At 43.1% G+C, this 15,009-nt stretch overlaps 1 protein-coding gene across 3 annotated transcripts in view; it reads left to right on the top strand.

Annotated features, from left to right (window-relative positions):
* The window catches only part of IFT88 (intraflagellar transport 88), a 219,164-nt gene that overhangs the window by 138,791 nt on the left and 65,364 nt on the right, over positions 1-15,009 (top strand). For all 3 annotated transcript variants that reach the window (XM_033949812.1, XM_033949811.1, XM_033949814.1), the window contains one exon: positions 10,443-10,558. In XM_033949812.1, the coding sequence (XP_033805703.1) occupies positions 10,443-10,558 (116 nt within the window). The remainder of the gene's footprint in view (positions 1-10,442; positions 10,559-15,009) is intronic.

Genomic DNA, 15,009 nt, shown 5'->3' with positions numbered 1-15,009 from the left:
GCCCAACGTCACAAGGAGCAGCATGGGTTTGAACCCTCAACCTTAGCGTGCTGAGGCTGTAACTCTAACTCCTGTGCTACACTCTCAGATCACAGTATGGTAGAAGATAGCATGGCAATCATTGACAGAGATGGCAAAACATAGTTAACAAAGCATAGTTAACAGAGGAAGAAGGGGTTGCCTTCAAAAGAAGAAAATTGCATGCATGTATGGGGTGATCTTATAACAAAGCACCTAGAAAATATTCTTAAAAGCATGCTTGATTTACGCCTATTTGATAAAGGCACTACAAATCTATTACTCCTATAAATTACTCCTCCTACATAGCAAAGGAACACCGAGCCCCTTACAGTTTTTTCTTTCTGAAAGCAAACTGTGCAGAAGTGTTTTTGATCTGCTCTGCTTTTTTTATATTTTTCCAACATAAGTTCATTCTTTTCAGTGGCTTCTATGCCTTGAGACCCCTTATTCAGGGGTTCTCTTCCTGGAAAAGGAAGCAGTTCCTATGGAGCTAGACTGCAGCTTCACATGGCAAACATTGAGTAAACCTATGGAGCCAGCCTGCTGTGTGCCACCATCAGAGCTCGGGGTCCGTCCCCCTTAAAGCGAACTTGCCTTCTAACCTTGTCAGTTTTAAGCACAGGCTGTATGCACCCTGAGTAAGGGCCCTCAGGGTATCAGGGCACAGGCTGCATTTTCCTTCCCCTAGTTGCATGTCAAGGTTCTGAGGGGGCAAAGGTTTTGGTTAGGGTCCATCCAACTGGCAGCCTGAAGATTGGACTGATTGGAGAAAATTTGAGGCAGAAATTCCTTTCCCTTCACTTCAGCTGCAGAGACAGGGGGGGGGGGGGGAGTAGGAGGGTCTTAAAACCTTATTTTTATCAGTTTCTGGAGATAGGGTTCAGATCTCCCACCTCCAAAACCCCTATTTCAGTATTTTAAATTTTTTTTAAATTGTCTCCATGGGCCGTTTGTGGTGCGAATTTACTGGTGGCGGCCATCTTGGATTTTATCAATCCTTTTTTCAACTTCTTTTTTCTCCCTCGATTTTGCAATAAATCATCAAGGATGGTCTCCTCAGCCTCTAATCAGTTGAATTCATGTATGGATTGCGCCGTACTACCAGCAGAGGAGTGTCCATGTACCGTGTGCTGTGGCATGTGCAAGGAGGGCGTGGGAGCTTTGGGCTTCGTCTCTATGTTCTCTAGGGCTGAGGAATCGATGTGAGTCTGGGAAATAGACACAAAATTCTACCTGGTACCTGTTTTTAGTGATGGTGTAAAACACTGGTGCGCCAAGTCTGGGGCCTCTTACAAGCTTTACCTGGTCGGGAATCAGCCTCAGCCCCAATATGTGGCTTTTCCCCAAAATTTTTCTAGCTCATGTGGAGAGCATGTCTTATAGAACCGACTCATGCGGCACAGGCAGCGGGCATGCCACAAGCTTCCAAGCCAGCGCTTTCTTTTGTGGAGGTCACTGCCCAGGTCGCCAATGCCCAAGTTCCTACAGAACCAGACTGCCTTAGTTGGCACACTGATACTATACATCTTTTGTCACCAGATGCTGCTTCATCGAAACATGATAGCAGATAAAGGACAAATGGCCCATCTAGTCTGCCCATCCACAGTAACTATCTCTTTCCTCTAAGACAGGGGTGTCAAAGTCCCTCCTTGAGGGCTGCAATCCAGTCGGGTTTTCAGGATTTTCCCAATGAATATGCATGAGATCTATTAGCATACAATAAAAGCAGTGCATTCAAATAGATCTCATGCATATTCATTGGAGAAATCTTGAAAACCTGACTGGATTGCAGCCCTCGAGGAGGGATTTTGACACCCCTGCTCTAAGAGATCCCAAGTGCCTATCCCACGCTTTCTTTAATTCAGACACAGTCTCTGTCTACACCACCTCTTCTGGGAGACTGTTCCACACATCTACCACCCTTTCTGTAATAAAGTATTTCCTTAGATTATTTCTGAGCCTTTCACCTCTTAACTTCATCCTATGCCCTCTCATTCCATTCAAATGAAAGAGACTAGACTCATGCACATTTACGCTATGTAGTTGTTTAAACGTCTCTATCATATCTCCCCTCTCCCCCCCTTTCCTCCAAAGTATCAGGTCTTTAAGTCTATCCCCATACACCTTATAACGAAGACCCCACACCATTTTAGTAGCCTTCCTCTGGACTAACTGCATCCTTTTTATATTTTTTTGAAGGTGCGATCTCCAGAATTGTACACAATATTTTAAATGAGGTCTCACCAGAGTCTTATACAGGGGCATCAATACCTTCTTTTTCCTACTGGCCATACCTCTTCCTATGCACCCTAGCATCCCTCTAGCTTTCAATGTCACCTTTTCAACCTGTTTGGCCACCTTAAGATCATTACATACAATCACATCCAAGTCCCATTCTTCTGTTGTGCACATATGTTCTTCACCCTCTAAACTGTTCCATTCTTTTGGTTTTTGCAGTCCAAATGCATGACCTTGCATTTCTTCACATTAAATTTTAGCTGCCAAATTTCAGACCATTCTTCAAGCTTCTGCATAGAGGCAAATCTTAGCCCTTCAGCAATATCGCTTATAAAGATTTTAAAAAGAACAGGCCCAAGAACAGAATCTTGAGGCACACCACTGGTAACATCCCTTTCCTCAGAGCAATCTCCATTGACCATGACCCTCGTCTTCCACTCAACCAGTTCCTAACCCAATCCCATCACTGTGGGGCCAATTCCAAGGGCACTCATTTTATTTATTAGACGTCTGTAGAACACTGTCAAATGCTTTGCTAAAATCTAAATACACTACATCTAACACACTCCCTCTATTCTCTATTCTCTGGTCACCCTGTCAAAGAAATTGATCAGATTTGTTTGACAAGACCTACCTCTAGTGTTTCCATGTTGCCTCTAGTCCTGTAATCCACCGGATTCCAGAAACTTTACCATTCTCTGTTTTAAAAGCATTTCCATTAATTTTCTTACTACAGAAGTCAGATTTACCGACCTGTAATTCCCTACTTTATCCTTAATTCCATCTACCCTGGATGATACTGATTCCTTTTGCAGAACAGTTAAGCAGAATTCTTGGGGAGCCCTGATCCAGGTGATGACCCCTCCACCTGCTGGCTGTTTAAGTCGGCCTCAGTCCACCATTTATGGATGTCATGAAAGAATTGAAGTTGGAAGGTCAGCCCTCCACTTCTCAATGTACAGTCATGAGCCATTCTAATGCTCTAACATCCTTTTTTCTGGCACATCCAGATCTCACTGCTCTGATAACAGAACTGTGGCAGATACCAGAGAATTCTTTCAAACTGACTAAAGCTATATCTAAGCTTTATCCTAAGGTGCTAGAGTTTCAGCAGCTGTTTGAGCACTGAAGGTGGATTTGGCAATGGCTCAGGTTACCAAGCACACAGCTTTCCCTAGTGAAGGAGGAGTGATGTTTAAAGATTCCCAGGATTACAGGGTGGACATGGTCTTAAAGAAGCTCTTTGAAGTGGTTTCTTTGAGCATTAAGGCTGCAGCAGCTGCCTCATTTGCAGCATGTGCCTGTCGCACAAGATTGCACCGGGAACCATTGGTGGAGGAGGACGCCTGCCCCCCCAGCTGGTTGTGGACTATATAGCAGGTGCCTTGTATGATCTCAGAAGGGTTCTAGGCAAGATCTTGGCTTATGCAATGTCAGCTCACAGGACACTTTGGATCTGCCACTGGGCTGGAGATTCGACCTCCAAGGTGACTCTAAGCAGGCTCCTCTTCAAGGGACAAATGCTATTTGGCACGAGGCTGGATGACCTCATGGCTAGCATGGCGGACCTCTGTCCTAAGTCTCTCCTGGATGGCAAGCCTCACTGTCCTCCTGTGGGAAGTTGTAGTAATTTTCGTCCCTCATGCAGGTTTCACCAGAATTCCACGGGCTCTTCTGCCCAGAGATACTCTGAAGGGTACAGACAACGCTATAGCAATCCCAGATGCCAACTGGCTTCGGGTTCTCTCACCAGCCCTTATTCTAAGACGTCCCAATGATGACAGGACTTCAGCCGTGCCTCCTTGCATTGGAGGCCAGTTGGAATTTCACCAGGAATGGGAACGGATCTCCTCAGACCAATGAGAATTAGATATCATACAGGAGGGACACAAGATAGACTTTCGTCTTCTCCCCAGATTTATTTCTGGATTCTCCAACCGGATGGCTAAAGAAGGCATGAAAGGTACATCCATGTGATACTGCAATAGCTCTTGGACATTCAAGAGCCAATCCCCGTAGGCAAATTGGGTTCTGGGAGATACTCTGTGGATTTACAAAATGAAGATTAGGTAAGAACTTAATCTCTGTTTCTTCCTCCCTTTCCCTATCTCCCTCTCTGCATGATTGTCACTTCTCTCTCGCTCCTCACCCATGGAGACAGACACTTCTCTTTCATCTCCTACCCATCCCCCCCCAGTGCCATTATGCTTTAGAATGGAAGCTAAATTGCACACTAAAGTTGATTTTGACCCCTGAAGAAGCTTGTATAAGGGTGTTAAGCCATAAGAAGCTACTGATATCTGACAGAAGTACCGGCAACGAATAATAAGATAAGTGCTGGGCTTCCAGTTTAAGTTTACATTATAAGATTAGCACTTTATATTAATCTTTTGCACAAAGCATTAGCACTTTAAAACAGTTTTGAATGCCACTCAGAGCTCGATGAAAGAAACCATATACCTGCATACACTGTTTCAAAACAATTGTGAATTGAACAGAGCAGGTCTCTGAGAGCTCGAGAGTACATTCATTAAGAGATTTTGGGAACAATTATTCATACAAGTCCTGGTTACCGTATTTTCACGCATATAACGCGCGTGTTATACACGATTTTTACAAACCGTGCATAACCTTGCGCGTTATACGCGTGAGCGCGTTTTACAACATTTTTTTTACATAGTTCCCCCCCCCCCCGACATCTGATTCACCCCGCAGGACCGCTCGCACCCCCCCCCGATGTCCGATTCACCCCCCTCCCCCCCGCAGGACCGCTCGCACCCCCTCAGCCTCCCCACCCCCCCACCACCATCATGGAGAAGCTCCTACCGTTCTCCTGCTGCTTCCTCTGCCGGCGGTCCCGGCCCTTCTGTGAGCCCTGCTCTGAAATGCTTCCTCTTCCGGCGGTCACGGCCCTTCTGTGAGCCCTGCGTCTGCGCTGCTTCCTCTTCCGGCGGTCCCGCCCTTTCTCTGACATCAGAGGGGGGTGAATCGGACGTCGGGGGGGCATCAGGCTTTCAGGGTGGGGACAGGACTTCAAGGGCGAGAGGAGAGTCGGGGCGGCCAGAGGAGAGTCGGGGCAGGCGAAAGGAGAGTCAGGGCGGGCGAAAGGAAAGTCGGGGTGGCCAGAGGAGAGTCGGGGCAGGCGAAAGGAGAGTCGGGTGGCGACGGGAGAGTCGGGGCGGCATGCGCGGTATATAAAAATTTCTTTACATAAATTACAGTTTCCCACGCGCTATACCCGTGTGCGCGTTTTACACGGGTGCGCGGTATATGAGTGAAAATATGGTATACGTTTGTCTTTAAAGATCAAATCTTTGCCAGGAGTGAGCAGAATGACTAATAATACTGCTCATGCCAGAGCCACAACCTTTTATCTGACTGAAAAGGGAGATATCAGGTTGCTGGTCACAGGAGGGGGGAGGGAAGGGAGAGTGAAATACCACACACTGCCGAGGGGAGGAACAGAAATCCTCTAACTTGACTATAAGCTGAGACTCCAATTTTTGGACCTTTTTTCTGGGTTCCAAAATCTTGGTATATAGTCCAATATATACGGTATGAAAACACTGATTCCGTAGGGGATTAATAGAAAGAAGATTACCAAAAGTAAGAACCTAATCTTCCATTCTTGAAGAGATTCCCCGTATGGTTTATGGTTTATTAGATTTGTTATACCACTCGTTCATTTTACTGGTCCAAGCTGAACATCTGCTTTGATACGAACTGAGGAATTGGAGGACAGCCCAGAGGGCTGGGGGTGGAGCTTAGGAATGTGGGTGAGGCTCTCTACTCAGGATCTCGCAACCAGGGATTGACTACCCATAGGATGTGCCTATTTACTAGAAAGAAGATTATCGAGGTAAGTACCTAATCTTCCCTTTAACAAAGCCTTTGACAGTGTTCCACACAGGTGTCAAATAAACTGAGTGCCCTCGATATGGGCCCCAAAGTGATGGGCTAGGTCAGAAATTGATTGAATGGAAGGCGAATGAGGGTAGTGGTCAAAGGAGATCGCTCTGAGGAAAAGGATGGTACCAATGGTGTGCCTCAAGGTTCGTTTTTTGGGCCTGCTCTTTTTAACATTTTTGTAAGTGATATTGCTGAAAGGCTAACTGGTAAAATTTGCCTCTGTAGATGATACCAAAATCTGTAATGCTATGTACATCCAGCCTCTGCAAAATCTTGTCCTGTTTTGCTGAACCTGTGGGGTGAAAAGCAGGTAAACAAACCTCTTGGATGATGTGGAAGGTAGATACTACTTTCGGAAGGTACTACTACTACTATTAATTATTTCTTTAGCACTACTAGACATATGCAGTGCTGTACAGAGTCACAAAGAAGACAGTCCCTGAGGAGTAGGGTTATGGATTGAAGGACGGTTAAGGCGTGTGCTTAGTCTCCTCTGAGACCTCTAGGGCTGGAAACACGCAGGGGGCCCAGGGGTTAGGGAAAAAAATCCTTCCCAGAGCCTCTAAACAGTGAAGGCATCAAACGCAGGTGCGTGGAAGCTATGAAGCTCAAGAGGAGCCAGTCTGAATCCCTACAGGGGTCCTTGAGGCCTCCTGTATAGAGGTTTTTTCCAGACCTTCTTAATCTATTAAGGAAAGCATACTTGTTGAGGCCTCCCTACACCGCCTGCGGGCGGTCGTGCATGTTCTGCAACAAGGGGAGATTCCCCCTCACAGTGCTCCAATACCACAGAGGAGCTTGCTTCTGGGCCAGCAGGACCAGTCAGAAGGAATGGAGGTCAGACTCCATGCCTTTCTTATCCCAGGGTGAGGGTATGCTCCTGGAAGATTCTGTTTCCCTTACAAGGACCGGAAGTGAAGAAGCAATGGTTGCTTTTGACCAGGGGGAAGACCCATCAGTATGTCATCTTTTTAAGACTGTGGGAGTTGAAGTTGGAACAGCAGACGTTGACCTCACAGTGCATGGTCATGAGCAGCACATATTCTCAGACCACTTTTTTTCCCACGCATCCAGACATCACTTCAGTGGTCACGGGGCAGTGGGACTCCTGGAGGGTTCCTTATGGGTGGCTAAGACTATGTCTAGGCTATATCTTATGGCTGCTGAATTTCAACAGCTTTTTTCAGCCAAAAGATTTCACAGTGGCTCAGGTTATGTCTTATGCGAAGGCCTTGGAAGGCTTTTCAGCACTGGTGTGCAAAAGATAATGTGGAGCCCTTTAAAGCTCCAATTTCAAGGGTCCTGGCATTTTTTGCAGGGTAGACTAGAAAAGGGTCTAGCAGTTGGATCACTCAAGGTACAAGTAGCTAGTCTCTTGTGCTTTCTAGACTGAGTGGAAAAGGACTCTGGCTTCTCACCCAGACATGACCAGATTTTTGAAGGGAGTGCTCAGGTTGTGTCCACCTGTTCATCAACTTTTCCCATCGTAGAATCTTAACATCATCTTGAAGGGCCTTAGTAAGGCTCTATACGAGCCTTTGCAACAGTGGCGATTGTCTTGGCGAGAAGGGTCTCTGATTTACAAGTACTCTCATGCACAGAACCATTTCTCAGGATCACAGAAGCAAGGATTTCCTTTACATGGTTCCTTCTTTCCTGCCTAAGGTTGTTTCAGCCTTCCACGTCAGTCCAGAAGTTCAATGAAGCAAGATAAGCTATTGCAGGCACTAGACGTTTGGAGGGTTTTGTTCCACTATTTGGAAAAGAGCAGTGACTTTTGTTCTAACTGGTCAGGCTAGACGAGGCAGACTGGCTTCCAAGGCATCTATCTCTAGATGGGTTTATATGGCGATTTCATCAGCATACATTGGCTGTGGCAAACAGCCACCAATATTGCAGAGAGCCCACTGTACCTGAGGTGTGGCTTCTTAATGGCCAGAGTCTTGGGCAGTTCTGTCAGAGGAGATATATGGGACAGCAACTTGGTCTAATCTCCTTACCCTTTCAAAGTTCTACAAAGTGAGCGTAGCAGCACGTGAGGGTGCCACATTTCGGTTCTCGGTTTTACAGGCAAGCTCATCTGCCTGCCCTAGACGTAAGATACTGATTTACTAGAGTCCAGATTCTTATACCCTTGCACCAGAATGGAAGGTTAGGTTCATACCTCAATAATCTTTCTGGAAAAGGTTTAGGAATCCGGATGCTCCGCCCTATCAGTTCACAATTCACCTGCTTACTGGGGGGTCCAGAGATGGAGTCTTTTCCAGCCAATTGGATAAGACTTTACTGGATCATTAAAAAAAAAAATTGATGAGACACTAAGAGCTCCAGATGTGTTTGAGTTAAGATTTTTAACTTTTATTTGTTACAGGGCAGAACAAAAATGTATTGTTGGGGAGGTTTCCCCATTCCCCTCCTGATTTCTTCTATTGTAGTGGTGATTGACTGCTTTGGTACAAACTGAAGGTTGCAGTACAGTCCACTGGGGAAGGAGGAGGTGTTGAAAGATATAGATGACATCCTTTTGCAATTAATTTGCAACTAGGGGTAAATCACCTAAAGTCCAGATTACTATACCCTTTTCAGAAAGATTATCGATGTAAGAACCTATTCTTCCATTCCTAAAATCTTATTTATTTTGCTATTGCTTTCTGTGTACTCATGATTTTGGTTTGAGTAAGTGGTAGTCTTATTTTAATCAAGCGCTATAAACCCATATAAATGGAAAATTTGACAATATGAATTGTAAATACAGGTAGTCCTTGGGTTATGAACGCGTTCTGTTTTTAAAACAGAAATCTTAAGTTTAATTTATATGTAACTCGGATCATATGAGAATCTGTGTGTATTTATGTTCTCCTGTACAGTACACAGTCTAAAAAAACATTAAACATTAAAATACAGTCCTCAAAATAAAGTACTGTAGTTTAAATTAAAGAGATAGGAGGTTTACACTTGCACACTTGTTTATCTTCACAAAGCCACAGGCAGCGTTTCTTACACACTGCCTGCGGCTGACCCAGAAGTCTTCCCTCTGAGCATAGAGTAGTGGAAAATTTTCTTTTTCCCTCCAAATGTCTGATCTAGTATTCTTCCCACCTTCTCCATCTCATTGAGGCCCCTCTTGCATCCCTTTCCATCTGTCCTACTTTCTCTCCACCACCACATCCAACATTTTTCCCTCTCATCTCTCTCTTATTTATTTATTCAATTTTCTGTATCAATCTCCCAAGGGAGCTCAGAACAGTTTACATGAATTTATTCAGGTACTCAAGCATTTTTCCCTGTCTGTCCCAGTGGGCTCACAATCTATCTAATGTACCTGGGGTGATGGGGGGATTAAGTGACTTGTCCAGGGTCACAAGGAGCAGCGTGGATTTGAACCCACAACCTCAGGGTACTGAGGCTGTAGCTTTAACCACTGTGCCACACCTTCCCCATGCATCTCTACCTCACTCCTCTCCCACCACCTTGTCCAGTAATTCTCTCTCCCTCCCTATGTCGAACAATTCTCTTTCTTCATTTCCCCACATGCACTATCTCCCTTTCCTGCTCACTCAGACTTTAATGCCCAACAATTCTCCCTTTTCATTCCATCCCCTACCTCAGCATCTCTTTCTTTCACTCCCTCCATTCTTCCATCCTATGTCCCAAGTTCATGCTCTCCACCCTCCCTCCATTCTGAGTCCCAAGTTCATGCCTCCCTACTGCAGGTGTTTACCAGTTCTGGCTGGCTCCTTCCTCCTGCTGCCTTCCAACTGCACTTTTTCTCTTTGCAAAGCTGCAGCTGACCTGGAATCCTTCACTCCGACGTTGGAGGGAAGACTTCTGGGCCGCGGCCCGCAGCTTTGCGAAGAGAAACAAGTGTGGCTGGAAGGCTTCAGGAGAAGGGAGCCAGCCAGAAATTAGAAGCACACCTACGGGAGAGGAACACAAGCTTGGGTCACAGAATGGAGAGAAGGGAGGGAGAGAGAGGGGTGCATTGGGATACTGAAGGGAGGAAGAGTAGTGCGTTGGGGCACGGAAGGGACAAGCAGGGACCCCTGTTCATAACTATGAATCCGACGTAAGCTGGACATTCGTAATCCGGGGACTGCCTGCCTAAGCAATACTACTTGTAATAACTACAACACTTAGACAGTTCTTTCTGAAATTAGTGTACCCTATCTTTATAAGTGATGTAATTTTGGCATTTGAAAGATTGATCATATAACTGAATGAGATAATCCAGCTTTAAGATAATGAGGTTTCTTTCACCTGTCATGTTTTGTCAGTCATATCGGCATTTCCCTTCAAACATTGAGGTCATTGAGTGGTTGGGAGCCTATTATATCGATACCCAGTTTTGTGAAAAAGCCATTCAGTACTTTGAAAGAGCAGCACTTATTCAGTAAGTAGAGAGAATTGTTTCACTGTCTCTTCCAGTAATTTTATGTTTTGAAAAGGATGCTGGAGACCATAACAATTGACAATGGAGTTGTACTCACTGATTAATTTTTAGTATTATGTAGCATATAGATAATTGATTTTAATAAGTTTACATCAGGGAGCCTGTGCACACTGTATTTGAGACTCGGAGGAGGGGACACTTTAAAAGTTTTAAAGTTAATTATGTCCTGTTAAAGCCCTATTATCCAACATGCTTGAAGAACAGGCAATACTAGTTAATGAAATATGCATTTCTTACCATTTCCTTTTCTGTCTCTTCTAAGAATAGGAGGGGGAATGACACTGGATAGGGAGGCAGAGAAAAGTTTGTCTGTGCCTTAATCCAATAGGGAGAGATGCTCATCACTGGGACATTCTGGATTGTTAGAAGCTAGATAATGGAGCTTTTACTGTTGGAGGATCTGGCAAGATTTCAAATCAGAAAACAAGCTATGTCTTATAAAGACACACAAATGCTTGTTGCCAGTAAAACCCCTCTCACATGTTTATGTTTATAAGTGATTAGTACTAAAAATGAAACATTTATGCAATATAATACTGTGGGAGCTTTGGAAATGGTTTAGTGCAGTTTCTTTGCACAGATTTCTGCACTAGCTCATTTAAATCCTATGGTCTATAAAGGTATTAGCTTTTAAACCCAGATATAAAAAAGTGTGCAGAAGACCTGAAGGCTGAGGGCAGGGTTTCCCAACACCAGAACTTCAATGCCAGTTCTTATGAGTACAAAGTTAGTACATTCTTTTGTGGCTGGATATAGTAGGGATTTATGTCCATTGTTTCTTCCTGTGAGCCTGAAGCTCCCAAATGGCAGGGGATGAGAAACTGAGGGGGAGATGATATCAGTTATGAATGGTAAAACATGGACTGAGCCAATATGCCCGCTAATGATTGGCCGAGTGTGTGCAAATTTTTTTATGTGTAAACAAGTTTTAAAATTTTTTGGCGTGTGAGCAACAAGTTCTAAAAACCAGATTTGCAAGTATTTTTGAAAGCAACCATGTAAAATCTGTGAGCAGCGCTCCTAGAATGTATGAGCAATTGCTCATGTGCTCTGCTTAGAGGGAACATAGGACTCTGTGCAGAATAGTATTCCAGGATATGCACTTTTAAAGTTTTCAACTGACAAGTTTATGATTTGCTATTTGCTATTTCATTTTATTTTTATTTTTGGATTTTTATGTCAGTTGTCATACTGATCTATTAAAAGTGTATGAATGTTTGACACCCTCAATGAACTCTCACTTCCGAAATATATACCTATAGACCCTCAGAAGTACCACCTAAATACTCAAAAATTTAATTGTATCAGGCTTTACATACTACTTCATCACTGGGTCTTGTTGCTTGATATCAACTTTAAATATATTACTTTCACCACCTTAAATTAATGTAGACGTTTAAATACTTAGCTTATACTATGGTCTAAATTTCAGAGACTGTAATAGTGTATTCAGTGGTCAGTTACAACGGCGATTAGCTAAATAAAGGGATATGAGCCTTGAGAAAACCCTTCGGGTGAAACATGTTGGTGATACAGTCCCTGAAATTTAGACCACAGTATAAGCTAAGGGGTTCATAATCGAAAGAAAAAAACATCCAAAACCGGCCTAAGTCAGCACTTGGATGAACATTGTCAAAATACATCCAAGTGCCGATAATAAAAATGGGTTTTGGACATATTTCTAAATGACCTAGGCCTTCATAATGCCGCTGAACGACCAAAGCTAAACGGGGCGTTTCAGGAGGAGTGTCGAGGGCGGGAGTTGGGCGGGACGTGGGCCAGCTTAGACTTAGTTGTACAGCATGTATAACCGAAAGTTATACAGCCCAGGATTGATGGAACTTGGACGTTGTGACTTAGACCATGTAAAACATGGTCTAAGTCACAAAAACCCACCTAAAGTCACCAGATATGCACTGCAAACACATAAAACAGACCCCCACACACTACCCCAGTGATCACCGACCCCCCCCCAACCCCATAAAAATCGTAATCACACCTTTAAAATTCAGCCTCCAGATCATCATCATCTGGCAGCCTGGCATAGGAAAGCCTAGTCGTTCAGCACAGAGGCGGCTTAAGCCGTCTTGGGGGTGGGTTAGGGACTCATGGAGAGGAGGACCCATGCCCATAAGCCCCTGTAATCACTGCATTGATACTTAAACATGTGCACTCCCCTATACACCCCCAAATCCCTTTTGTACTGGCATTTAAGTGACTCCTGCAGCCATAAGGGCTATTGGGGTGGTAGATAAGTGGGTCTAGGGATTCTGGAGGTGGTTTGGGGGGCTCACCATGACCTATAAGGGAGCTGTAGTGAGAAGACATGGCACCCTTTTTGTGAAGTTCACAGCAGTACTCTGTAAGGTACCCCACTATTTAGGTGCCATGTCTGGGTGTTCAGTCCAAAAACCAAAAAAAAATGACCCCAAACTTTGACATTTTCAAATAAAGTCCATTTAGGAACATCGTCATTCCACAGAGTTTCTTTTGGTTTCTTCTGGGTGTTCAGTCCATCACTTTGCAGACTCCTCCCACGTCCAACAGGGCTTGTTCTAGGTGTTTTTGACTTGGACGAAAAGTTGGACAAAAATGTGGTATAAAGATGGACGATTTAGTGACTTGGACGATCAGATCGGCAGGACGTATAATTAGACGATTTTCAAAAGAAAAAAAATTTTGGACGTATTTTTCGAAAATGTATCCTAGGCTGTTTTTTATTTTGGACGTCTTGCAACTTAGACGAAAACGGATTTAGACACTTCTTTCGATTATGGCCCTCTACGTATTTAAACATCTACATTAATTTAAGGCAGTGAAAGTAATATATTTAAAGTTGATATCAAGCAACAAGACCCAGTGAGGAAGTAGTACGTAAAGCCTGATGCAATGAAATTTTTGAGTATTTAGGTGGAACTTCTGAGGGTCTATAGGTATATATTTTGGAAGTGAGAGTCCATTGAGGGTGTCTAACATTCATACACTTTCAATAGAACAGCTGAATGAACTATTCTCTCACAAAAGCCTTCTATAGAATTTAGTGCTCTATGAAAGTTGTCATACTGAGACAGACAAGCCCAGTATCCTGTTTTCAACAATGGCCAACCCAGGTCACAAGTACCTAGCTAGATCCCAAGTAGTAAAACAGATTTTAAGTGAGATTTGCCTGGTTATATGATTATTCATTTCCTATTTGTATTTGTAGTTCCTTCCTTATAAGATTTATTAGTATGTAGAATACTTTGACCAATTTATTTAGATAAGGCAGTATAGGCAATTTTAGTAAACTATAACTATAAACTGCATATGTGCCTATACATAGTTGTTGTTGCTGTTAGCATAGATCTGCATGCACATGCTTTCAATGTGTTCTCCTATGTCAGTAGTCAATTTTTGTTGCCAACTTAATATTATATTATTTGGTTTTTACACTGGAGCACATTTTTTCTTTACTTTGATTTGATCTGCAAATTATGAAGTACTGATACTAAAGCATTGAATATTCCATATAGCCTTATAAAATGAAGGGACTACATTTATGAAGGTAGACTGATCATAGAGAGTGAGATGACATAAGATCTTTGAGATATCTATTTTTTAAATGCTCTCCCAATATTGACTGTTAATTAATTTTTAAGAGACCTATATCAAATAGACATAAATCAGGCATATTTAAGAATTTTTATAGGCGCAAAGTTATAAAATTATCTGGGTGCATGTATGTCATTTTCTTATTCCATGAATCATTGATCAGATAGGTAATTCTTATCTGAAATATACAAATTTAAAATACTTTTCAAGGACTATGAAAGTTATTGTTTTATGCTGAATTGTACTTGCTGTACACTGCCTTAGGTGAATCTGTTCATTAAAGCAGCTAATAAATCCAAATAAATAAATGACATTTTATGTTCATAATCTGCATCTTTTCAGCCATAAAGAATACTTTAAGGGCAACTAATCAAGTATTCTTCAAACACTAGTATGATGATGAATAGTTTAGCCATAATAAAAATATTATTCAATAAAAAAACAAAACACTTGCTGGAGCTGATGTAGTAAGCAGTTTTGGGATTTTGTAGAATATTCAGACCTTTCAGATCCAACATACTCTGACCCAGAACTCTCTGCTCCAGAATCCTATGGCATAAAGCTATATGGATTATTTCATGACTTCTGATGCTTCTCCTTTTCCTCCTAGACAGAGAGTTTGTCATTCACCAAATTCATCCGTCAAATGGTACATGCCCTATCAGTAAACATGGAATCAGAGCCGAGAGCTGAGTTATTTGATGCCCTGCACCTTGAACAAATTCCTAAGGATTGTTTAAAATTTCCATTCCACCATCTGTGTTCAAAAATTGAGAAACGGCTCTTCTTGTGCTGGTGGT

Source organism: Geotrypetes seraphini, chromosome 6, assembly GCF_902459505.1.
Source record: "Geotrypetes seraphini chromosome 6, aGeoSer1.1, whole genome shotgun sequence".
NCBI classification, from domain to species: Eukaryota; Metazoa; Chordata; class Amphibia; order Gymnophiona; family Dermophiidae; genus Geotrypetes; species Geotrypetes seraphini.
This window is presented reverse-complemented; position numbering and strand designations above follow the sequence as displayed.